The sequence below is a fragment of the Coturnix japonica genome, chromosome 24 (genome assembly GCF_001577835.2).
Source record: "Coturnix japonica isolate 7356 chromosome 24, Coturnix japonica 2.1, whole genome shotgun sequence".
NCBI classification, from domain to species: domain Eukaryota; kingdom Metazoa; phylum Chordata; class Aves; order Galliformes; family Phasianidae; genus Coturnix; species Coturnix japonica.
Genome location: NC_029539.1, coordinates 3,680,963 through 3,706,636, shown reverse-complemented (window position 1 = coordinate 3,706,636; position 25,674 = coordinate 3,680,963). Strand labels below are relative to the sequence as shown.

At 47.2% G+C, this 25,674-nt stretch overlaps 2 protein-coding genes across 3 annotated transcripts; both read left to right on the top strand.

Moving 5' to 3' along the window:
• Nucleotides 1-362: 362 nt before the first annotated feature.
• TTC36 (tetratricopeptide repeat domain 36) lies at nucleotides 363-1,727 on the top strand. The gene is made up of 3 exons (XM_015883794.2): nucleotides 363-511; nucleotides 1,035-1,229; nucleotides 1,307-1,727. Exons 1-3 carry the CDS (start codon nucleotides 406-408, stop codon nucleotides 1,573-1,575), a joined length of 570 nt encoding a protein of 189 aa, XP_015739280.1. The 5' UTR covers nucleotides 363-405; the 3' UTR covers nucleotides 1,576-1,727.
• A 7,055-nt stretch (nucleotides 1,728-8,782) lies between these two features.
• Nucleotides 8,783-25,659, top strand: POU2AF1 (POU class 2 homeobox associating factor 1). 2 transcript variants are annotated; one of them, XM_015884248.2, is made up of 6 exons: nucleotides 9,309-9,408; nucleotides 14,187-14,461; nucleotides 21,978-22,105; nucleotides 22,501-22,543; nucleotides 22,634-22,905; nucleotides 23,746-25,659. In XM_015884248.2, exons 2-6 carry the CDS (start codon nucleotides 14,446-14,448, stop codon nucleotides 24,055-24,057), a joined length of 771 nt encoding a protein of 256 aa, XP_015739734.1. In that variant the 5' UTR covers nucleotides 9,309-9,408; nucleotides 14,187-14,445; the 3' UTR covers nucleotides 24,058-25,659. The 2 variants fall into 2 exon arrangements, with proteins under 2 accessions (XP_015739733.1, XP_015739734.1); XM_015884247.2 differs by lacking the exon at nucleotides 14,187-14,461 and having other exon boundaries at nucleotides 8,783-9,408.
• Nucleotides 25,660-25,674: the final 15 nt, after the last annotated feature.

The following is a 25,674-nucleotide window of genomic DNA, read 5'->3' as shown; positions in this document are numbered from 1 at the left end:
GGTGGGGAAAAGAGAAAAAAAAGACACACACAAAAAAAAGGAGTTTTTAAACATGTTTATTTTCTATGCACTTTTTTTTATTTAAGTGATAGTTTAATTAATAAACATGTCAAGTTTATTGCTGCAGATGGCTGCGGGTGGTTCCTTGTGCCAAGGGGGCTGCGGTGCTTGTCGGTAATGGGGGCTGATAGGGGTTAATGGGGGCTATAGGGGTTAATGGGGGCTATAGGGGTTAATGGGGGCTGATAGGGGTTGATCTCCCTTCATTGACCCACTGTGCTGTTTGTTGATGGGGGAGTTGCTGTGTTGGTGGGAGGAGCTGCAGCCCCTTTGCCATAGGAGGGGATGGGTGAAGTTTAACCAGCCCGCTGGGTGCCCTCCTGACCCCAGGGCTCTCAGTGCGCCATGGGCAGCGCTAATGATAGAGCGGTGCTGCAGACCATCTTCAACCCCAGCACACCCTTTGGGGATGTCCCAGGGCTGGATGAGGATGAGGACGTTGAGCAGGAAGGTGAGAGCTGGATGTGGCTGAGGATGCCCGCTTGGAGGGGTGGAAGGGGATCTGCTTCCCCTGGGTGGTGTTGGGGAATGGAGCTGGGGGTCACTGTGTGACAATAGCAGGACACGGGGAAATGGTTTGAAGTTAAAAGAGGGAAGATTTAGGTTGGATGTTAATGGGAAGTCCTTCACTAGGAGAGTGGTGAGGCCCTGGAACAGGCTGCACAGGGAGGTTGTGGATGCCCCGTCCTTGGAGGTGTTCAAGGCCAGGTTGGATGGGGCCATGGGCAACCTGATCTATGGGGTCTATGGGGATCTAAGGGGTCTCTATGGGTCTCTATGTGGTCTCTATGGGTATCTATGGGTTTCAATGTGGTCCCTATGTGCCTCTATGGGGTCTCCTGGGCAACCTGATCTAGTAAATGTGTATGTTTGGTGGCCCTGCTAGGCACGGGGGTTGGAACTACATGATCCTTGAGGTCCCTTCCAACCTGGGTCATTCTGTGTGATGGGATGGAGTTGTTTTCCATGCACAGAGGAGGAATCGGCCTTTGCTCCGGAGCTGCTGGAGCAGGTGAAGGACCTGGAGCTGCAGGGTGTTTCTGCTGCCGAATCCGGAGACCTGAGCGCAGCCCTGGAGCGGTTCAATGTCGCCATCCGCCTGCTGCCCGAACGCGCCTCTGCGTACAACAACCGGGCACAGGCGCTGCGCCTTAAGGGCGATGTAGCAGGTAAGGAACGTAGCACTGGGTGACCAGCACGGCCTGGAGCCACCCTACATCCCCATGTTGCGTTTTGTCCCATCCAGGCGCATTGCGGGACCTGGATGCCGCCATCCGCCTGGGCCGTGGCCGTGGTCGCGCTGTGTGTCAGAGCCTGGTACAGCGCGGGCTGATCCACCAGCTGCAGGACAGACAGGACGATGCCCGGCGGGACTTCCAGCAGGCGGCACGGCTGGGCAGCGCCTTCGCACGGCGCCAGCTGGTGCTGCTCAACCCCTATTCAGCGCTGTGCAACCAAATGCTGGGAGAGATGATGGCAAAGCTGCGCAACCCTGATGTGACCGGCAGTGATTGAGGCTGCCCGACCCCCGTCCCAGCTGAGCTGAGCTTGGAAGCATCTGAAGCTGCTCCCCCCAGCTCCATGGGGTGATGCCATGGGGGAATCTTGCTGCTGCTCAGCTTTGTGGCAGCTCTGTCCCATCACAAATAAACCTCCCTGGCTGCACAGCAGGGCTCTGGTTGTGGTGTTATGGGCTGATGTAGCATTGCTGAGGGTGGAAGGAGAGAAATGGGGTGTGGAGGTGTCCATCCTGTTCCTGAGTGCTCTGGGTTCTGGGTGCTGTAATTGGGGTGCAGCAGGACCTGACCCCAGGGACACAAATGCTGCTCGGGGCCTGTAAGGTGACAGCACTGATGGTGAAGGGATGCTTGGGGCCCACAGGGTGGCAGGGTGTAGGTGATGCTCCATTCAAGCTCCTGGCTCCCCTGTTATACCCAGGTAAGCCAGATTCCCACTGCTTTGCTTTGGAGCAGGTGACCCTGGGCTCCTTCTGCTGCTCCCTGTGCTGGTGCCCACCAGCATCACCTGCACAGACCATGATGAGCACAGCAGCCATAACGCCTCTGGATTCTTCCACCTGGATGGATGCCACAATTTGCTCCATCCATCTGCAGGCACCTCCGTGCCGCCTCCAGTTCTGCCTCTCAGGTGGGTGCTGCAGGGGGTGGGCACCATAGAGCCCCATAGCCACCCCATAGACACCCCATAGAAACCTCAGAACGCCCCATAGAACCCCATAGAGATACATAGGGACCCCATAGAGCCCCATAGAGACCCCATAGAGGCACATAGCAACCCATAGACACCTCACTCTCAGTCTGCCCCCCAAGTCCACTCATCACCATCTGCCCCCCAAGTCCAACTCACTCCATTGCCCTCTTTCTGCCACGAGATGGTGCTGTGAATCAGACCGAAGGAAAACCTCCTTAGCAGGCAAAAGAAAGATAAACCAGCTGCCAAAACCAACCGGACAGCAAAGAGCTGGGTGAGGAGCAGCAGTATTTCCCTCAAGGCACACGGGGGGAGGCTAGAACAGGGCTTCCAAATCTCCTGTTGAAAGCATTGGGATAGATGAAGGCTCACCCTGTGTTCTCCAGTCTGTCTCGTTCTATACCTCAGTGATGTCCCTGTTGGTTGCAGGGGAGCTGAGCTTTAAGGGTCCCTTCCAATTCAGCTGATCCTATGGCTCTATGAACATGGCTGGAATATCATCCCTGGCCCCACACGGCACCTTTGGCTCAAACCCATTGCACATATGGAGCACAGTCAGGGTTAACGCTCTGTGTCCACAAGCCAGAGCTGCAAACACACCTTTTAGACGCTGGGTGCTCAAACCACCTTCTCTATTTCCAGCCTTCTTTTCTTTTCAAAGGATCATTGACTTGCTTAGTGTTCAAACCCAGCAGCGTGGCTGGCAGCCAGGCACAGGGCTCAGTTTCTCCATCTCTTTCATAACTCTGCCTCTCCTGTTGTCTCAGTCCTACCCTTTATAGCCCTATGCTGCTCCTTGAAGTGCTTTCCCCTTGTCCCATCAATATATATTGATAGGATTTGTTCATGTATGGGTGAGGAAACCCACCCCAAAGCTCCCCATGTTCCTTAGTGCTTTCCCCATTTGTCATCCTGCATCAGAGCAGCTGAACCAAACCAGAGCTACGATGGCCCTAACAGAGCATGTTCTCCCATTAACCACAAATGAGCTCCGTAACAATTGGCTTATTTAAGGTTAATCATTAATAGGAACGCCTGGAGTGGAGATAAGCAAATAAAGGCCTGAAGTCCCTTTTATTTTCCCCCTTCTGAACTAAACCGGGTGAGAGTGGCAGACAACAATAGGTGTTAAATAGGGTCAGGTTTCCCAGTCCCTTTCCCATACCCATTGCATTCCCTATGGGCTTCACCCCATCTGTTCCGCAATGGGGGCAGGTAATGGGCAGGTAATGCTGCCCCAATGTAGATGGGGTCAACACCTCATGGTGAAATGGGACCCAGACACTTCTATGTTAATCTGTGGGCAATAACACAATGAATAAGAGCAGAACCCTGCAAAACAGGTCTGAGTAACCGCGGGGATGATTGCGCTGCTGTATTTGCTCAGGGTCGTATGTAGTATTTACTCTTGGCTTTGCTTTAATAATTGTGACATCTGGTATTTATCTGGAAATAAGGAAGTTTTACCTTCTTAACCAACAGATCCGAGGGGCGCATCCAGCTGCCTTCAGTCCCATGGACAGGAGACAAGTTGTGTCCTTCAATTGCTATTAAGCTCAGGCAAGAAACGAGGGCGCATAAGAGAAACATCATAAGAAATGGGGAAGAATAAGGGAAAATTGGTCTAAGAGGGCAAATGGGAAGAGTGCTGTGCTTGTGTAGGTCTAGTTTACAGGTATATATGTTCATATGTAATTTGGGATTGGTGGTAATTCAGGTTGTTCTTGCTCTGTTTGTGAATCAATATGTGAGCGCTACGCTGGCTGTAGAGGATGGGACTCAGATTGAACCAGTTTAACGCAGGGATTGTTTGGGTTGGTTTATCGCCACGTTGGTTTCTCGTTCCCAGCTGACAAGTTCCCATGAAAGCATTGATGTCTTCCCTTTGAGCTAAGCTTTCATTCTACATCTGCCAATGAGTCAATGTGCAGCATGGGTGCTGCACTGCTGCATTCAATGCAGTGGTGCAGCTCTTTGTGTAGCTGCCTGGCTGTGAGTCTGTGCAATGCAGGCGTTACTTGGAGTTTGAGCCTCTTTATCCAGGGGTTATCAGGGGGTTAATGGAAGCACAGCGCCCGCAGCCAGGCGGCCTTACCAACAAGAGCAATAAGGAATTAAATATTTAGCGGGTGAAAGAAATGCCAATGGGCAGATTGAGTCACGCAGCCCCTTTGTTGTCATTCCAGTAATTCCAGAACTAAAATAGTCAGAGCCAAACTGGGAACAGAAGCTCTGGTGCAAACCTTACACTTGTGCAAAGCTGGTGTGTGCCATTGGATGTACCAAGGATGTTGTGCTTGGAGGTACAAGAGAGGAGATGCTCATGTGGCTTTGAACATCAGATTTGATGATCTTTTAGGTTTGATCTTCTAGATTTGATGATTTTTTAGGTCTTTTCCAACCTTGATAATTCTGTGATTCTTGTGCCCCCTTTGTTAAGGATGCACACAGCGCTGGCATGCAGACTTCAAAAGACAAGTGTTTTCCTACTAACACTTGAGCTCAATGAGGCATTGGAGTGACCCTACAGCCCTTAATAACAGAGGGCTTCATCCCACACCCCATAGCATTCAGACATTCTGCTTTCCCCTGGGCCAAACTGTATTTTTACAGCCAGCTGATACCATCAGGAGCACTGGGAGCAACAATTCCGCAGGGCTGTAACTCACATGGGCTGCTGTGTTTGTTCTTCCCAGGGAGAGAAGCCCTTTAACAAAGGCATGGACCATTCTGTATGTATTGCTCAATAGGATCACTTCTGCTCTCAGTTTACAAGCCTGAAAACAAAGTATATACGATACCATCAAACTGCTTCATTCCAAAACCTGCTGCTCCTTCAAACGTCAAGGCTGTAACCTTCAGACACCGCTCTGAGCTCTGAACCTTTGCATTCATTCCTGGGGATGCTGTTTAGACCTGGCTCTGCTTTAGGGCAGAGGGAAACCCAGCAGAGGAGGAATGATGCCACGTGATGCTCTGTGTGCTGCTGAGGACTTCATTCCCTTTGCAGCCTATTTCTGAATCTTAAATATACTCAGCTCATGTTTGCAAGTGCTTTATGCTTCAAGTCTTGGCCTTCTTTAATTAAATGGAGATTAACCGCAACCACTTGATTACAGGTGTGGGATCTTTAAGATAAACATCACCAAGCTTTGAAGACATCATGGCTGGGGATGGAGGTGAGGTTCTCGCCTGCTGAGGTGATGTGTGATATAGCAAAAGCTTTAGAATAAATGACTTCATGTGGCCCTGAAACAGCACAAGTCTCCACTCATTTCACATCTGATGCCCGAGAAAAGCTTTGCATTGGAGGAAAGAGGCAACAGATGGTGCAGGAGATCATTGCCCCAACCAGGGAGGTGTAAGGTCCCATCCATGGGAATCCTGCCTGTGTTTGGCTGTGATGTGGTGGTGGTGATGTACCATACGAGCAATCAAAAAGCTGGTTGAGTTTCCGTATATACACTGACTTAACAACAGTGCTGTGCCCTGAGCCTTTACTCCTCCCTTGCAGGGCTGCATTGCCCCATTTATTCAGGCAACGCTTGAATTCTGACTAACTGAGCACCGACATGGGGCTTGCAAGCAAAACTGAAAACAATGCTTTTCCCTTCATGAAAACACTGAGCCTCTCGGTTAATTTTATGAGTGTTTCTTCTTTTGTTTCAGATGTGCCTTTCAGATGTTCGAAGGAACAAATAATTGAGTCAGAATATTTTCACAATATTGAGATGTTTGGCTGGGAAAGTCCAGGTTTGCCTCACTGTAGCGACTCATAATTGGAACAGCATGATCCGATTTGTTTCATTTTTCTCTGATGTTATCAGATAAAACAGAAGATATTAGGTAAGTACTGGGGAACCTTAAGGACCTCCAGCATAGTGCAGGTTCATGCCCTATGCTGGGGCATCCATTCCATTCCAAGCAGACAAAGTTCATACTTCAGTCTGATTCCAACGAATGTTGTGGCTTATCCTTGTCAGAGGGTTTTGGTGGTGATAAATGGGATAAAATGGGGTGTTGGAAGGTGAGCTGAATTTTTGCCTCTGTGGCTGCTCAAGGTTTTGGCCAGGAGTGAGAAGGAAGACAGGCGTACAAAGTGTGATCTATGGCCGAGTGTTTCCCATAGCCTTCCTGTCTGCTATTGGCAGCCCCGTCCTGAAAGCTCTGAATTTATTCACCTGGCTTGGCACGCTGCTGGACGATGCACTTAAACTCCAAGGGACCCAGTCTTTGTAAGGGGATAAATGATTATAACAGTTTAATGTGTAATCCAAACCGCACGGTATGAAAATCCAACCCTTCTGTAAACACAAAAACGACTTAAAATGCTTTCTTTGGAAATCACCTGGCCGGGTCGAGGCTGGAAAAACAAAAAGAGAGCAACAAAACCACAAAGGACTCTTCATATTTGGCGTAATGTTTGGTTTTAGGTGCAGAAATGGATAGACGGCCCCATAGTCCAAAGAGGAATAAGAGTATCTGAGGTCAGGTGTCTTTATTGGACATGGAACTCTACAGGCCAACATTCATTGTGGATCTGTGACCAGCTCAGAGCGTGTGGAAGTGAATTAGTGTGGAATTAGTGTAAAAGCATTGAGTGCAAAACCCCATGACTGGTAAGCAAATGAGACGCGATGGAGAGGGTCAACTGGGACCTCAAGAGATGCTGTTGGTATTTCATGAGAAGCACAGAGTACAATAAGGGCTGGTTTCTGCACCTGCATCTCATACAATAGAATATTGCACAGTGAGAATCTCACTTGCTGGAAGAAAAGAGAAGGTTGTTGGCACAGCTGAAGGAAAGTCCCTCTGTTTCCAGGGAACAGACGGTACCAATGGAGTGCAACTGGAATGGAAACATCCCATAACTCTGCACTCAGAAATACATAGCATAGATGGTTAGGGCTGTGTTTTAAGTGACAGAGTCTTCATTTCCCCTTCAAGGCACCATTGTGATTTCCTCCCATGGCTCGTCCATCCGCTGAGCCTTTAGATCTCCATTTTGATGGGGGTTGGATGGAGGCTGCGGGCCGGTAGGTGGCAGCTTCTCCCAGCGGATGGATGGACGACAGAGGGGACACGGTGAGTGCCACCATCAGCTGCTGCAATGGGATTCTCCTTCCTTACCCTAATACAGGTCCTGCAGGGCGATGGAAGAATCCCAGCCACCAATCCCATTTCACTTTAGAACAGACCCTGCTTGTTGCTCCCATGTCAGTGACCATAGAATCATAGACTGGCTTGAGCTGGAAGGCACCTCTCAGATCATACAATCATGGGATGGTTTGAGTTGGAAGGGATCTTTAACATCATCTATTTCCAGCCCCTCTGATATAGGCTGGTTCCAACCAGAAGCGGCCATTTCTTCTGTTCCTGCTAACCACAGTCAGTGTTCATTGCTTCCCTCTCAGCCACATGCATGTCTTTAAGGCAGGCAGTGATGCTTCCACTTTACCACGCTTTAAATTCTACCTTTCAGTCTAGGTGCTGGTTTGGGGTGGGTTGTTTATCTTCTTTTTTGAGTTTGCTTTTGGTTTTCCCATTCTTTCTGACCAGAACCAGCCCAGATTCTCCCTCTGTGTCCAACTTTGCAAACTGACCCCAGGCGTAGCTTAACCATGAACCAGAGCTGGGGACGTGTTTAGTTTCTTTTCCTTCACGTCAATACAAAATCACTTTGTAAAGCTTGCAGCCTCTCTTAAGCACGAGGGCCAGATGAAGATGTAACCCATCTCCTTGTCTAAACTGAATTCAATGCTCTTAGGGTGCGATCTGTGTTTTCAACCTAAGCCATCCTATGATTCTATCCCAAGGTCCATCGGTGTCTCTGCAGGTCGGTGGCACAGCTCCATCTTCCATGCTGTAATGATGAGAAGAGGCTGATTAGTGCTGCTTTCAGTTAATCAAGTGGAGACGGGCTTGAAAGGCCATCTACAAAACCAGTGGCCAGCAAAGAAGAGGGAATTTTTGCCAATGAATTATTAACTGGATTATTAAAGGTATAATTTAGGCCTGATAGGAGCTCCCAAGGGAAAGAGCAAAGCCAAAGGCCGAATAGGATGGGGAAAAAAGCCTGTCTGGAACTGAGACAGATGCCAATCTATGGGGGACAAGGATAGGAAACCCTCCCAAAAAGCTTCATTTATTTTTCCTTAGACTTCCTAATGCTTCCCCTAAACCAGACAGGGTCAGTCTCCTTAGTGGTGAGCTGGGTTGGGATCTGCAGGTGGATTGCACCTTGCCTGGGGCTTTCCCATGTGTTCCAAGGAGGCCACAGTAAAGCAAGCACCGAATGACGCAGTGGGAACTTCTGTGCACATTCACATCTTGCCGTGGTCCTGTTGTTCTCTGCAGCTCTCTGCCCACTCCTCTACAGCTGAACACTGCAGGTTTCAGGCTGAGGATGCTGTGGAGCTGCTGAGTCCTGTTTCTTAATGAAACTCTGGGGCCAAATGTGCTCAGAATGAAGCAGCGAGAGGCAGCCCCATGGTGTGGTTTATGGCACAAAGTCTGATCTGCAGGTGGCAGAATATCAACCAGCAGCTCAAAGCTGTTGGGTTGAAAACCAAGCAAGCCTGGCCCAGCATCTCAGTGGTGAAAGAGATGGTGAAGCCTCTGGTTTGCTCTACTGAGTTTAGGCCCGTGGCTTGGTTGGATACGGCTTTTTTGGGCCACTGGTTGTCATCTTTGGGTGTTATTTGCACTGTGTGAGCTCAAAAGCACGGTGCCTTTCTAGGACGTGCCATGCAGTCAAATGAGAGGCCCTCAGAAATCGAGTTTCATCTGAAATCCCTGTCAACTGTTAGGCAAATTTTGAGTGAGAACAGCTTTACAAACTGTGAGCGCTGGTTGTAAGAAGCATCGCTGTTTTCACATTACACAAAGCCTTCCTTGTTCATCTGCTGAGCTTCAGTTTTGCTTCAGTGAGGGGAAAGAGAGGTTGTTAATAACGTGTTCTTGTAAAGAAATGCTGTTGCAGGAGACTCAGAAAAGGGACCTAAGCCTTCACTGTGGTCTGTTTCTGGCTGTTATACAGGACCACTATGCTGGGACACCAATGGGATCAGCCCTTCTGCTGCACTGCCTTCATAGCTGCAGAAACCTCGTGCTTCCAGAGCCAGTCATGCGACCCATGTGAGTAACATGCAATGATATTCTTGCTCGTACTTTTCCCTTGGTGAATCATTTGAGATCTTCATATTTCTGCCCGTTTTCAGGTTGATTCTGGGGGGTGGATCTGTGTGTAGTTAGATAGATCGGATGGGTGGTTTTCTTTGTGTTGGTGCTCAAGCCCTGGATGCCAGCAAGACCCAGGGCTGGTGCTACTTAATATAAGTGGGGAAGTTGGAAGATGCTATGCTCCTTCCCTCTTTTCTTGCTTCAAAGTGAGCATGTCTGTGCACATCAGCTGCATGGTGCCCATAGCACCATCGCTGCTCTTCGTCCTCTTACCAAGGGGACAAACTCTGTCCACAGTTGCCTTGCATTACATGAGCTCACAGTGTTGGCTGCTGCTGTTCCCACTGCCTGACTCAGCGCCGGAAACTTTTAAGCTCGGCGTGACTGCAACTCATCTGCAGACAAACACCTGAACGTGTGAGTGAGGAGCAGGAAGGGAGAGGCAGGAACAGGCGAGTGCTGTGCCTGCTGTGAGCAGCTTGCAAGTCAAGCTTGGAGAAGTCAGCAAACAAGTTTGTGTTGGCTCGACTTATAAATGTATTTTTAATGTCATTTCTAGCCTAGAATGCTATTGAGGATACTAGGGAATAGGGTCACCTGTGTGCAAAGGTTCTGAGGGCTTTCAGGTTATCCTCTATGTCTGATGTTAGGTGTGAGCAGTATGGGGCACTCAATAGGACGAGCGAGAAATGATTTCAAACTCAAAGAGGAGCAATTGAAATCAATTCTGTGATTTCTGAGTGTGAAAAAAACACACGCAGCAACCATGGAGTGGATGTGGAACGTCCTCAGCATGTTTGACAGGTCATGAGGGTGATGGTGCTTTACACTGCCCAAGGGCTTAATGCTGCTGATTGCAGATGGAGGATGCCTCATTTGTTCCTTATTAAAACTGAAGCATGAATCAGAGCCTGTTTCAAAGGGCCAAGTGGGAGGTGTGAGGCTCACGTAGAAAAATAAAAATATTACAGAGCTGCTTGAAGTGGAGCTCGTTGTACTGTAGCTGCTTTACTCTTATTTATAGTACTATAAGAAAACAGGTGATGCTCATATAACCATGGAGTCGTTTGAGTTGGAAGGGACCCTCAAATGTCACTTAGCTCAACTCATCAGCAATGAGTGGAGACACTGCAGCTCCACTGGGTGCTCAGAGGCTGTTTGAAGGATGCTGGTAATGAGGGGCTGACGTTGTGCATGGCTGTGCTCAGAGCAGCAGCATTCCAAGGGAAAACCAGACAAACATATGAGTGCTGCCATCAGGTTTCTGCTAAACAAGTGCATCTTTGTGTTTCTCTGGCTCTGTGACACACGAAGATGATGGAGCAGGCTGTGCCAGTTGGGAATGCTGCCTTTCCCACTGGGATCAGGACATCAGAAACGTGTCTGTCATTTCTTTTAGGCCTTCCCATTGTGGGGCATAGAGTAAAATCTGGCATTACCCAGAGAGTTTTGATGAGATTTAAGACTAAATTCACCCTGGGTCTCTCCAGCCCTGCTCAAATTGTGATTTCCCTCCTGCTGTGACTCACACAATCCTGGTAACCCTCAGAGTTTCTGCTGAAAATGGGAAAGTTTCTTCTATTTTTCATTGCTCAGGGGGTTGGTCTCATTGCTTGAAGTCACCTTTTGCATTCTAAACATGGGTTTGAGGTGTCCTTCGCAGGAGCTCCCAGAGGTGGGGATGCTCCCAGGCTGGATGACACAACTCACATCAGTGAGATCAGATGGATCCTGGCCCTGTGCTGGATTGTCTTTCTGTGTTCTCACATACAACGTCATTCAACAGAACAAAGATGTGATGTTTGCAGTCTGAAATACCCACCCTGGTTCAGGCAGACGTTATTGCCTCAATCAGACTCAGCTTCTCAGTCTCTGTTGTCTGCCCTGATGGATGGAGGAGGAAGTTTCAGAAGGAAACTTGGCTAAGCACGGTTGTCTTTTAAACTCATTCAGAGCTATGAGATAGAGATCCTCTTATTAAGTTCATTATTGTGTCCTCAAAGTCAAATGTTTGTGCTTGCAGACCACAGAGCTTTCTGAAATACCAGACTGCTGCTTGTGTGTTCTTACTTCTGACATTGTATGGTAGGATTAAAGCACCAATATTGACACATGTTAAAAAATATATATGTATGAAAGGAAATCTGTCAACAGCATTAATCCACTTTGGGAAGATAATTATTTATGAGCTCAACTGCTGTCCTGGGAATGAGGCAATAATAAGGAGAGAAGGGGAGGGAGTGCCTAATTCATAACCTGCAAGGTAAAGCTGAGTATCAGATTGTCAAACACAACTTAATCTTATGGAGGCATCCCCAGCAACATCCCCATCCCTGCAGGCACTCAAGGCCATGCGGGATGGGGCTCTGGGCAGCCTGAACTGGTTGGGGGCCAGGAGATGGAAGGTTCTTCCAACCAAAGCCATTCTGTGATGATTCTATGATTCTGTTTTGTTTTTACTCCCAGAATTGTGGCAGGACTGTGTTGCCTTTGAGTCTTTTGGTCTGTGGACACGACTCAATGTGTAGCCACCAGGAACAAGAGAAATCTCACCATGACTTGGGGCAGAGATGCTCCATGCTAACAGAGATCTCATTGGCTCCAAGACATTGAGCTGGTTGCTTTGGTGGTGAACTGATCGAAGCAGGACTGGGAGGCATAGAAACAAACATCAAAAGTTTACTGACTGTGGGTATAAATGGGTGATTGTCAGCCACCAAAGTACTGCCAGTTCATTTACCTGTGGATATCTATGCCCTTTTATTTGCAACTTCCTCATTTTAGGTATTTATCACCAGACTTTATCTGGTTTCATGTTTGCAAAGACCTGGAAAACAGCTGAATCCTGAGCAAGTCCGTTTTATCCTCTGCATTTCTAAATACAACTACAGCATGGGTTAATATGAGATGCTGGGTCTGGGTGTCAGCATGGGACCATGTTGTGTGCGATCCACCTTTGCATGCACTGCCAGTCTGTTGTGTATGAGTCTCAGGCAGTGCTTCTGCAGATGTACACAGGGTGTGTTCTCATGTTTAAAAATAGAGGGCTCATTCGTGGCAGAGACCTGCTGGAGGCCTTCCTTGGCTGTGGTAGAAGTCAGGTGTATCCAGAAGAAAACTGCAGCAGAGCACAGTCATAGGATATCTCACATTGGAAGAGACCTGTGAGGATCACTGAGTCCATCTCCTAATTGTGTTCACTGTTTTCTCATGCACTAACTCAAGCCAAGTGCCCTTAACTTCTACCATTGCTTTCTAATACTGCCCTGCACTGTGAGCTGTAAGGAAATCTGAATAGCTGACCAGGCAGTGGTATTTGAAGCACATCATTTGTGAAGTAGAGGTTTTGCATCGTTAGAATGCAATTTTAATGGATGTAATGAAATCCTATAATTGCATTATTTTGGGGAGAAATCCAATAGTTACTGTACCAGAGATAGTCGAGTCCACATATTATCCCAGTGTTAGTGCAAATGAAATGGCACTGAAGGTAGTTCCAATGTTGTCCCTCTGCTCATCCAGCAGCACAGAGCTGTGAGCTGAGCCCTCCCCTGCCCATCAGTGCAGTGTTAGCTCACAGCATGCCTGCTATTACTAAGCACTTTGACAGCAGAGAGGATATCACAGCGTGCAGCTGGTAGTAAGAATGAATGCAGATATGCAAAGCGTGGCAGAACAATGCTCAAGAGGTGGGGGCTATTGCTGAGAGCAGCAGTGTGGAGCCGTGTGGTCTCTTGTGTCACTGCTTGGTTTGGAGGTTCTTTGTTGGGCAAGTCTTTCCTGTTCAAGAAACATTTAGATGTGGTACTAACAGACATGGGTTAGTGGGGTTATATTGATGGTAGGTGGATGGTTGGGCTGGTTGGTCTTGGAGGTCTTTTCCAACTGGGTTGATTGTATGATTGTGTGATCTCCATTCTGTGAGTCCATTGGGGTTTTATTCTGTTTGCTTGTTGGTTTTTGTTTCACGAAACACTTGCCAAATGGTTTGCAGTATGAACTCACTCTCAAGACACGTTGGGCATCTTTGGATGGCTGAAATCCCTTTGACTTACTCATGGCCAAAAACAAAGGCCAGACCTCATCTTGTTCTTTTAATGGGAATGCCAAGTGGCTAAAGAGGTTGTATTCATGCAGCGGTATGAGCAGATTAGATGTAATAGTGTTGTTATTTATAATGTTCAGAACAAACCTGAGCTCCTATGGCAGTCTCTCAGCCTTCCTTCAGCTCTGCAAGGCTCTTTGGAAAGGCCAGCTCTTCCTTGGTAGGAAGTGTTATATTTTGATAAAAACAAAACAGAAAAAGGAGAGGTTTCTTTTTTAAATGAAGGACGTCCTCGTTTAATGAGGCTTGAAGTGTTTACAGGTGTTTCCTCACAAGTTCAAATTTAGTGGCCCCAGGGAGTTGAGATTCTCATAAGGCAGGGGCGAACGCTCCAGTTTTGTGTTTTAAAAGCTGTGGGCATTTAAAGGGCCCTGCAGACACAGAGAGTGTTCAGTCTGGTTGAGTGTCTAGAGCCCATGACTACAACAGGATGGCCATTGGATTTGGTCATTCACAGTGCCACAGATGGTCAACGCCTTGTTAAAAACCCCACTTGTTTTTCAGCTGTGTGACCCCATTTTTACAAACCTCCATCAAAAGCCCCATAAGAGGCAAGTTCCAAGCTCAGTAGTTTGTTTAAATGGATCTTGGTGATCTCACGTGCTGCTTGATGCTTAATATCTTCCAGAGCGCTTTTGGGTCTTGGAGGAACTTTTTAGCGTCATGAAGAACAACACAGAGCAAGGGAAAATATAGAAGTAGTTGTGGTTGGAGGATGTGATGACATCACAGAGTTCAGCGGGAACACGGGGCTTTTAAAAAGCTGAAAGAAACATCCTGAGGCTCAGAGATCGCAGCCCCCGAAAGGGAGTCAAACCCACGTTGGCTCTTCAAGAGCCCGACTGTCTTCGGCTAAAGAGACACAAGGCTCCGTCCCACCACTCAGCATGCACTGGCAAAAATGTAAGTGAGCTCTGATTGCCTTTGTTTTCCTATCTGATATAAAAGGTGTGATGGATAAGTGAGTGTTAACATAGCACGGTAGAGATGCTCAGGATGAGGTGAGCGCTCTCAGGAGAGACAAATGAGAATGTGATGCTGATTTTCCAGCAGGGATATCAAGACAAGGCAGCAGCGTTGCTGCTTTGTTGGCATTCATCACTATGAATCAAGTGGAAGACTATGATTCATAAAAACAATAACAGGATGCAGGTATTATATCAAAGGTTACGGTGGTTACATACCAGAGAATTTTCCTTTTTAAAAGTGAAACCTGTGAGAAAGCTTATTTCTGTGTCTTTTTTTGATACGTACCTTTTTTTTCTTCTCCTTCTTCAACTAATAATAAAGATAAGGAGGGAAGGCAATACGGTTATGAGTTTACAGGAAATCAGTTTTCTTGTTTTCAAGATAACTTCACTGCTCTTGGCCCACCTTTGTGCAGATAATTTGCCGGTCCCAATGCAGGTAGGTGTTTGCTCTGCTTCTGCAGCTCTTTCATTCTCACTGTGCGGATCTGTAGGTTGGATGGGGCCCTGGGCAGCCTGGTCTAGTGACCCACAGCGTGGGGTTGGGACTGGATGGGCTTTGAAACCCCCTCTAACATAAGCCTTTCTATGATGCTACAACCAGATTCATTTCTGCAGCTGTGCTGCCATCCTTGGCACTTCACCATGCCGCCTTTTAGCCTGGGATAATATAATATATCCATCTGGAAGAAGCCTCTTAATAATGTCTTATTTAACATGGAACTAAGACCAATCTTATTCTCCTTGACATTGCAGCTTGTAGGTTATACAGAGATGGGTTTACGATGCCCCCACATCTTTCTGAACTTATCAACATTTAATTTCTCCCTGCTAAAAGCTTCTGTTACTCTTTTCACTTGGGAACTTTGGAAGCTCAAATGTGTATTCATGAAATTACACTGTGCAAGTCCTGAAGTAAGAAGCCCTGGCTCCTTACACGGTGCTGTTTCAGTTTGTGTGATGAGTAGTCAGCAGCAAGCAGGAGCACTATGGTAACACACCTTGTTTCCGATGATCTCGTGCTGTTTTCAGTACCAGTAGGTATATGATGTGAAACATGTTGCAAGGGTCAGATGTTATCTTCCATCTGAGAAGCCTATCCATCTCCTTTTTATGATTACTTCTCTTCTTTTTTCTTTTTTTACTGCAATGACAAAGCAATACTAACCAGCTATGTTGGAGGTAGAACCAAACTGGCAACTGATAAGGTGTTTTCCCCATATGTTGTTTCTTTAACACACTCAGTGCTTTCACAGGTAAGCAGGAATTGCAAAGCCTGCAGCAGTGGAGATCAAAACCTGTGTTTCAAAGTCACTCTCCCCACTGTGAGTTTCCACCCAACACCATTTCTGCCCATCCATGCCCCTGAACTCCCAAGGCTGGACTTTCCCATTGTAGCAATGCTCCCTGCTGCTCTGAAAGACAGCAGCTGCCTTCATTTGGCTTCTCTTGCTGCAGAAGGAGTTTCCCTCTGCCCCTGGGCTGGTTGCTGGATCAGCCTGGCTTTGTGTTAATTGAGACATGGAAGGAGCTGAGAGCAGATTGATGCCTGGTTTGCTGTTGGTGTCTGTTGTGTCATGGCATGGTTGGGGTTCCTCAGTCTTAGAGACCCTTGAGTTTTTTGCTAAACCTGAATATAGTATCATTTGTTTCAGCATTATACTGTTATCCTGCTTTCCTGTTCCGCTGCAGTGATGGATCACTTTGGCTTCAGGTGTAGCCATAAGCAGTGCTGGGGTGCGTTTACCTTCTCTGTTGCTGAGCGTGGTGTTGGGTCTCAATGATTTCAGTGGAAATCAGACTTTGTGATAGCTCTGCGAGTCCCCATTTAGTCCCTCTGTCTTCTGCCAGCGTGACCAGCTGTGGGCTTGTGTTTCCTGCACCTGTGACCACACGGATGTTCCAGTGTCCTCGTGCAAGTCACAAATCCATCAGTAAGTCCAGCTCTGTGTACATCATGTGCTGTGCCTGTTGCATTTCAGAGAATGGGTTGGGTTGGAAGGGACCCCCAAAGGCCGCCCGGTGCCACTCCATGCAGTGCACAGGGACACCCACAGCTCCAGCAGTGCTCAGAGCCCCGTCCAGCCTGACCTTGGCTGTATGCAGGGATGGGGCACCACTGACTCTCTGGGCAACCTGTGCCATTGCTTCATTACCCTCAGTGCCAAACCTTCTTCCTTATATCCAGTCTAATATTGGCTTTTCACAGCTATGTTTGCAATTGAGCTGAGGGCAGTGCCAGCTGGAATGCGAAGGTAGAGGCAGAAATGTTTGCTCCATCTGTACCTGCATGGAAGTAGGCTGCACAGAACTCCTGGCAGCCTCCTCCATCAGGATGCCATTGGTATGGTATGGTATGGTGTGGTATGGTGTGGTATGGTATGGTATGGTATGGTATGGTATGGTATGGTATGGTATGGTATGGTATGGTATGGTATGGTATGGTATGGTATGGTATGGTATGGATGTAAATGGGTTTTTAGCACAAGAGGAGGTTTCAAAAGGAATGGTATCATCCCCATATTTACCACAGCCATGAAATAAACAAAACCAAAACAGCCAAAGATCAAAACAAACAAAGTGAAAATCGAAGAGCGACGCCGGTGATTTGAATAGGTGTCACCTCACCAAGAGGGCATTTCTTGTGGGCACTTCTGAAGGGCAGTTTCCTGCTTTCTGCAGAGGACCTTTCAGCAGAAAACCCTACAGGAACAGGGCAGCCCTCAGCCCTGCGGTGACCAGAGGCCCTCATCCTCTAGGGAGTCTCGCATGGCTGGAGATGCGCACTGTGCCGTGACCCTGCGGGAGCTTCTGTACAGGAATGGGGCCCAGAGCTTCCGCTGAGCAAAAGGCACGGCCTGAAAGCATCCCCTCCCACGGCAGGAGCAAAGTGACTGTAGGGGCTTCCCAGCTTTTGGCAGGATTCTGCTGGATGGGAGCTGGCTGCTCGGCGGGATGGGTAATTTCTATTGCGCAGCACCTTTCCTCTTACGTGTCGCTATCTGCATACGGACTCCGTGTTGTATTTTGATGACAAAATGAACATACTTCTCATGCAAATTACTTCTGTTATGAGAGGGTATGCGAGCAGGTTGCAATTCGGCAAGTGTTTCACATTGACGTGGTGTTTTTGGTGAGGTCAATAAGCTTTGGACACTCAACTCCTACTCAAGTCTTGTGGGACGGGTGCAGGTGAGGCAGGATTCCCGTGCAACAGAGAGATGTGAATCTTCCCCTTTGCAAACCTCTTCCCAAACGCTTTTTAAGCCCCTGAAGCCTTTTCTGCCCTCAGCAGATGTGGGGCTTTATACTGCCTTTCTGAAAGTATCAGATAATGAGACTGAGAGGTGAAACTGCAATATGTCACATCTTGTGAGTCTTAATTTTGGTAAAAACCCCACTGGGAAAGATGGATAGCATGAAAGTTGAGTCCATCCATGCTTTACAAAGCAGGTGTCGGGCTCTATGAATGACCACATTGTCAATTAAATGGAAAGCCTGCATTACTAAAATGGAAAGAGTATTCTGGGCTGGGAGGAATTAGGACATGCAGGGTGAGACTTATGGTTAAGCCACTTTCTGTCTATCTCAGCTTCCCCTTTGCAACGGGAGTTCTCTTATTCTGAAAGAGATAATTTTTGGCAGCCCTCACCACCACAAAGCTAATGCAGCCATCTCCCTGTGCTGTAGCAGAACTCAGTTTCTGTACAGTGCTCCTATGGCTTCCACTCCTTTACATCTCCTGGAGGTGTGGAGGAGACCTTTCCTACAAGGGCAGCATGCTGGAAGGACTCAGGCAGGGTATGATGGCACATGGATCTGCTGGAACACAAGGTTGCTTTTGTTCTTGGACATCTTCTTACTGTAGATAAACACCCATAGATGAAGGGACTGGGCATAATTGTGAAATATAGTACTATGGCAGTAATCTGTTTCACGCCATTGAGTAGTTGTCGTGCCAAGCAACTGAGCAGAAAGAGACCAAATACTGCTCTGAGTTGTTGGTAAGCAAGTGAAATAGTTAGTCTGTTGATTTAATTACACTAAGGACCCTCCCGGGTTCATTTCCTTATGCTGAGCAATGAACCATTGCTTGTCTCTTTTGCTCTTGCTCTGAGTTTTTCTGTTTATTGTACAGCAGATTCTCTGCCCAGATGTTTGCTTAGCACTTTGCATTGAACTAAATCCTCACTGAGGTACACACCCTCGGTGTGACAAGCGGTGTAGGAAATAACCTGCTCTGGTCCAGTTCTCTTAGTCAGGGTTATCTTATAAAAAGAATAGCAACACCTTACAGGAGATCTGGGATGTGTCGGAAGCACAGAGTGCCTTTAGGCTTCCAAATGGGCGCACCATGCCAACACTGTGGCCTTTGGGTGTCATTTCAAATGGAGAGACCACTGATGAGATGGCACAGTGGGCAATGACCAAAGGCAATGCGGAGAAATGCCATGTTTGGAGTTACTTTGTGGTTTATTCAGCATGTCAGTCAAAGAATGGTCTGTTGGTCATGACTCCCAGTGTCTACCAGCCAACCCGACCTGTCACTACCAACACAGCTCCCTTACAACTGTGGCCTGTCTGCTTTGATCACAACTCATTTCCAAGCAGCATCTGTTGCAAACCAATGCTACCAAAAAGGTTTGGGTTGGAGTCAAAACATCCAAGCAGTGGATCCAAAGCTACACCTCTTTTTTCCCCCCCACTACTCTTTATAATTTGTAATTCACCAAAGTTCACTGCACACCATAGCAGTGTCAGCAACTGCCCTATGGAATTTTCAAGCCCAAAGGCCAAATGTCAATGGTTTGTTAAGCAAAATGCCTTTTTTTCTTGTTATCCAAGAGGAACCGTTTGCTTTTTGGCGTTCCTGTAAAGATGAAAAAGATTTCTATTGTATTTATTTTTTATTACATTGGAAGGGAAAGAGCAAAATGTTTGCACTGGTTGCACTGATTGGTTGATAGCTTATCATACAGTATAAGCACAGGGAAAGGAAACCTTGTGAAGCGGTGGTCTTTTGCTTCTCTGCAATCTCAGCAAGCTGAATGGCTGAGCAGCCTTCAACACCTCTGTGGGCTTTTTGCTGTTGTCTGTGATGCATAGCACTGCAGGGAGTGCTGTGTTTGGTACCGCTTGGTGCTCTCTATCCACTTTGAGACATTGCTCCGAAGGGTTTGGGGTTCATGCCAGGCTTTTCTCAGCAATCAGTAAATGCACTGAGTGATAACATTGATGAAAGGAGCTTGGGTTTGTAAGGCGGCCTGACCAAAGCGTTGTAATGAGCTCAACTAAGTTTGCACGCAGAAACTATGGTCAATCCTACTGGCTGGGTCAGGTTCTCTCTCTTCTCTCCATGCTTTCAATGTTTTGTACTGCTCCAGCTTCAGCAAGCAGCCACAAATTGGGACCTAGTGCCTGGTAAGGAGGATGTACGGCTGTTGTGCTGTGCACCAAAGTACACCTGATGCTGTTCTTTATCTGTTTTGGGTTTGTTGGTGCATTGCAGCTCAGTGTAGCAGTCTTTATTGAGTACAAAGTAGGCTTGATAGTTCATTAAGGCAACCCTTAGATAGAAACGGCTGGAGAGTGCTCAATCCAGCTACATTCTGCTTAAGGTTATTGGTCATTAATTTAATGGTCATTAAAGATCCAAAAGACTTGTAAAAGATCACGTTATTTTGCTTTATGAGGAATTGCACATTGGAACCCAAGCTCGTCTTGCTCTCTTCTTTCTGCACACTTGAGCAGTGGAAAAGCAGCTGTGCTAGCATTATTTATATTTCTGGAGGTCAGCTTGGGGGGAACCGAAATATGTTGTGCAGACTTTGGTTTTATTTTTTTTTTTTTTTTTTTTTTTTTTTTTGGGTTACTCTGCTTACACCGGAAACTGTGAATAGGTATATTTGTCAGCTTTTACAGTAAATTTCTTCTCTCCCATCCCCCCAAACCTGGAGCCAGAAACTGCCATCCTTCCCCACCCAACCCTGCAGAGAGGAGCTGTGAGGGCAGCTTGCCTTGGGGATAGGGCACTGCCAGGAGGGACGTTCTGCTCCTCTTGCACCCTACAGCATGTTGGCTTTGGCTGAGCCGATGGTTTTGCTCAGCTTAAACAACAGCAACACCCAATTCTGAGACGTTCTTGGTAAGGTACCAACAATGCATCTCTTCCAAAGAAATGTCATGCAAGAGCAAAATAGTGCCTATGGGATGGGCTTCATTTCAGACCTGTCTGGTATTCAGCTCATTTTCAGAGTTGTCATTGTGAAGAGTCAATTGCAGCCCACAGCATGGTGCTCTGTGGCACTGCCTTTAGTTGTCACTTAGAGAAATGAATGCCAATTACGCTGTAAAAGCAAAGCTGCATTAAACGAAGTGACCTTCATTCCCTTTGCTAACTGCATTTCCAAAGCCACAGGAGTTATGAGAATGCAGGCAACCCGCTTTGAAGTTCCACAAGGAATGGTCAGATAGAACAAGTACACATCAGGCAAAGGCTGAGGAATCAGCTTTCCTTCACCTACTGCTCTAAAGCATGGAATTTTCCCTATATGCATAAAGGTAACAAACAAAGAGAGCAGTTCCACACATAACTGTGGTGTTATCTGCTGCCAGAAGTATTTATAATGGCCTCTCAAGATTTCGTGATTAAATGGTATGTGGTGGGGCTGAAAGAGCAAACTGTTGGCGTTTCAAAGCTGAGGGAAAATAGGGATTTCATTTTTAAAAGAAATCCAAGCAGAAAAGTCAACTCTGTCAAATATTTTTGAGGCTCTCTTGCAGTTTTAGACTCAGCTTTTCATTTCGTTCTGCAGCGCAAAGCACAGAGCGTAAATCTGAATCAACGCTTCCTACTGGGATGGTGCTTTATGCGGATGATTTGAGCTGGGTATCCAGCTGGGCTCCTTCATAAAGCCAACTGCAGTCCTCAGAAATGGAAACTTACCAACTGATATGCTCACAAATCGAAGGGCCTTCCTGAGCTTTGTTATCCCGTGGTCTCCTGCTCTAAACTGCCTCCAGTGACTGTGTATAATGCAGGGTGATAATCTCTGCTGATGAAGAACGGTTCTTCCTCTACTCTTGTTGTCTTATTATGTATCTTGCTGAGCCTGCTCCCAAAAGCCATGAGGCATATGTGTCCAATGGGCAATGGCTGCCCAAATGGGGATGTTCTTCATGTTTGCTTCTATTTGCAGCTTGCTTCTAAATAGGGACTATAACATGACCCTCTTGAATATCTCATCAACCAACCTGCAGGTTCACTCAGTCCCGTTTGCCCTTCAGGTGCTGTAAATCACTGCACTGCACACCTGTGCCACAGCAGCAACAGGAAGCAAATAGACCAAAGGGAAAGGGCATCACGTAGGAACGTTCTGCAGGAAAACAGGGGCAAGAAAAGAAAACAAACACCACCTGTCATGTGTGTTTTTTTTCCCCTATTTTTACAGCTTCTGCTTCAGAACAACAGCCGCAACCTCGCCCCTATCAAGGGGTCCGTGTCAAAGAGCCAGTGAAGGAGCTGCTGAAAAGGAAAAGGGGAAATGTCCGTAATGCCACTGCAGCAGCAGCCACGACGGTAAGAGAGATAAAGAATTGCAGGAGCAGAGCTGGGTTGGGTAGTGAAATAACTGAGCTGCCCTGGCATTGCTTGGTGCAATGAGAGAAACCTTTGTATCACTAGTGTTCAGAGGTAGCAGAACCTCTTGATACCTAGAGACACTATGATATATTTTAAATGTCATTTATAAATCAGATGTAAATGAAGACCAAGTTTTGAGCAATGTGGTGTAGTGGGAGGTGTCCCTGCCTGTAGGGTTGGATTATATGATCTTAAAGGTCCCTTCTGACCCATTCTATGAAATAAATGCATTTTTGCTTTTAAGGTACTAGGCAGCTTCAGCTGCCATTGATTTGAAAGAGATGCTGCTGCTTATGGTATTAATCCTTGGATATTTTTCTTCCCTTTCCTAGGTTGTTTTGCCCCACCAGCCGCTCCCTTCCTACTCACCAATGGGTAATGCTTCCCTGATTTTCTATGTATTTCTCAACCCTGCTGCAGGGAAAGCCATGCAGAACTGAGCTGTCATCCCCTCCTGTCTTCCAGGCCAGCCATGTATCGATGTGGATGCTGCTGCCCCTGCACTACCCAGTGCAGAGGAAGGAGCCCTCTGTTCCAGCTGGCTCTCCCAGCCCTCTCCATCATCCCTGCAGCCTTTGACTCAGTGGACCACTTACCCCGACTACGTGTCCCACGAAGCAGCCAGCTGTCCTTACACTGCAGACATGTACATTCAGCCCATGTGTCCCAGTTACACGCTGGTTGGACCTTCATCTGTGCTGACCTATGCGTCTCAGCCACTGATCACCAATTTTGCAGTAAGTCAAAGATAACTATGTATAAATGATGGCTAATCCCCACCTTCCAGTAAGCATCAATGGGGAGTGCAGGATATAACTCATATAATTTAACAGCAATAACACAGTCAGTTCAGCTTACTGTTGTCATTGGTTCCAATTGGACGAGGGGTTCTTTGTCTTAGATTTGCAATAGCTGAGAAAGCTGTGGTTCTGAATGGGTTTACTCTATGGTCCCTATACACTGTTGTCAAGTCAAGGACTTAGAATCATAGAATGGCTCAGGTTGGAGGGGACCTCAAAGGTCACCCAGTTCCAACCCTCTGCCATGGGCAGGGCTGTCACCCATCAGTTCAGGCTGCCCAGGACCCCATCCCACCTGGCCCTGAGTGCCTGCAGATCTGGCAGTCCTCATGAGATTCTTCACTATTTAATTCCAAATATTTGGAAAAGAAAGAAAAAAAAGCAAAAAGTGAAGAAGGGAATTCTAGGAAATACCTACTGGACGTGCCAGGAAAATGGCTTGGTAAAAAAAAAATGCTGCCAAAGAAGGCAGCATTCAGTATAAAGTGAAGCTGTCTCATGGCCTTGCAGTGAGGGTGGGAGTGGGAACAGAAAGCTGAAGGGAACTAACTCATCATGAGCTCAAGCTACTGCCCGCGAGCACCTGGGACACCCACAGCCACCGCTCTCATGGGAGCCAGCGTGGGAAAACTGCCACCCTGGGTGTAAATCTTCCCCAGAGAGACAGGAAAAGGGATGTTCAAAGTGAGACTGAGCATCCTTCCCCTCATTTTGTGTCCCACACCCCACCCAATGGCCAATGGTTTGATTCTATTAAATGCCTCTCCTTCCCACCAGCCCCGAAGCAGCACCCCGGCCGTGGTGCCTCAACTGGAGGTGACGGAGCAGCAGCCACCCCTCACTTACTTCCCATGGGCACAGCCGCTCTCAGCATTGCCTGCCCCAACCCTGCAGTACCAACCAGCCTCTTCCACGCTTCCCACACCGCAGTTTGTGCCCCTGCCCATCTCCATCCCTGAGCCGGCCCCGCAGGAGCTGGAGGATGCCCGGAGAGTCATCGGCACGCTGCCCATAGAGAAGCTGCTTCTAGAAGATGAAGACAATGATACGTATGTGTTAAACCACGCTCTCTCTGTTGAAGGGCTTTAAGTTGTTCATCTTGGATCCAGTCCTCGTGTACTCAGTGCTCCAAGTGGAATCACAACAAGCATTGAGTACAGAGGAAATCTGGCCCAGGGGGTGAGGGCAGTGAGTTGACTTGAAGGTTTTATTGTCCACTTCCAGCGCAGCGTGGCTGAGTGCTGAGTGAAACTTGCTTTGTCCTGGGGCCCAGCACCCAAAGTCTGTGTTGTTACAGCCCCAGCACAAGGTGACTTTCATCTCACAGCCTGAAATGGGCAAACCACAGCATAGCCATGGCCAGTGTATGGTGAGGGTGCCCTCGCCTCTTAAGTGTTGGCATGACCTTTCCAGTAGGACTGCTTTGTAGAGCTCAGTGTAAATGCCTTGTGTGTCCCTTTGCTCTGTCTGTAGAGCTGTTTATGCCACTAGAAAATGTTCGGGGGCCTGAATTGGTGTTTTTTGGACTCTAAATTTCCACCTTGGAAATGGGAGGCTGGTTCTGTGGCTGGTAATGCTGTGTGTTCTACCAATGGACAGATCCTGGTCCCATTGACGTCACTGAGAGTTTTGCCTGAGTCAGGATTGCACAACATGGCCCCATATCAGCAAATCATTGAGAAGACAGGGTCTTCCAAAATCTGGACTTCAGCCTAACAAGAAATTCATGACATTACTATTAGCTGGCAATGCTTCTGTTTCTTCTGTAGCATTTGAGAATGAAGTTGGTGGTGTGCTGAGCCAGGGAACCTCAGTGACCTCTCTTGTGCCTTACTGCTATGGAAAGTTCCTCTTCACTGTAGTTTCCCAAGCTCACAGGTGCACACATTCTCTTTATGGCTTTCTGGTTTGCTTTCCCAGACAGTGAGTAGCTTTACCTTTTCCTCTGATGCCGCTGTTAATATGGTTGTTGATGTCCAGGAGTGCCGTGCCGCATACATACTTGTAGGAGATGTACCCCCTTTTGAGCTTTGTTTATCATTACCTTAAGAAACCAAACGAACTGGAGGCTCTTGGCTGATGAACACAATTTCTCTGGGTTTTTCTGCTTTCTGAAGCCCAGGATCTTTAACTGAATTCAGTGCTTGTGAGATTATGCAAAGTAATTTATTGCATTGCTGCCTGCCTGGTGCCTAGCACTCCAGTTGCCACCCAGGCAATATTTCAAGTAACCTTAATGGTTTATGCCTGAGTGAGGTTTGCAAGATCAGAGCAAAAGTCTTGAGGACTTTCAAAGCATATTCCACTGCTTAATATTCACCAATCTAGAAGACGTGAGCAGTAGATCACATAAGTGATCATAAAGTCACTTGAAAATAGCAGTAGTCCAGGCGCATTGAAATTAGTGGCTTATATTAGCAGAAAAACCCAGCAAAGAAATGAATTAGAAGGAGTTTGGTTCACCACTGCTTACTCCAGCTTTACGAGCACAGAATCACTCAGTAAAACTGGGATAATAGGTGTGTGAACCAAGCCCGTGGTTGCTAAGATTGCATTTGATTTCCTTTCACTTCAATGTATGTAAATTCTCTGTGTGGATACCAAAGATGAACTGCTTCAGAATTTCTTTCTGGGTTGTTCTGGTTAGAAAAAGACAAATTATTCTCCAATAAAGATCTATAGTAACTTCCATACGCCTGGAGTGTT

Bases quoted from the DNA above. Each gene is read 5' to 3' on its own strand.
- POU2AF1 (XM_015884247.2), top strand. From the start codon at position 9,318: ATGCTGGGACACCAATGGGATCAGCCCTTCTGCTGCACTGCCTTCATA. The intron at 9,409-21,977 runs GTGAGTAACATG...CTATTTTTACAG, and splicing joins GAGCCAGTCATGCGACCCAT to CTTCTGCTTCAGAACAACAG. The intron at 22,106-22,500 runs GTAAGAGAGATA...TCCCTTTCCTAG, and splicing joins CTGCAGCAGCAGCCACGACG to GTTGTTTTGCCCCACCAGCC.
- TTC36 (XM_015883794.2), top strand. From the start codon at position 406: ATGGGCAGCGCTAATGATAGAGCGGTGCTGCAGACCATCTTCAACCCC. The intron at 512-1,034 runs GTGAGAGCTGGA...TTCCATGCACAG, and splicing joins TGAGGACGTTGAGCAGGAAG to AGGAGGAATCGGCCTTTGCT. The intron at 1,230-1,306 runs GTAAGGAACGTA...TGTCCCATCCAG, and splicing joins CCTTAAGGGCGATGTAGCAG to GCGCATTGCGGGACCTGGAT.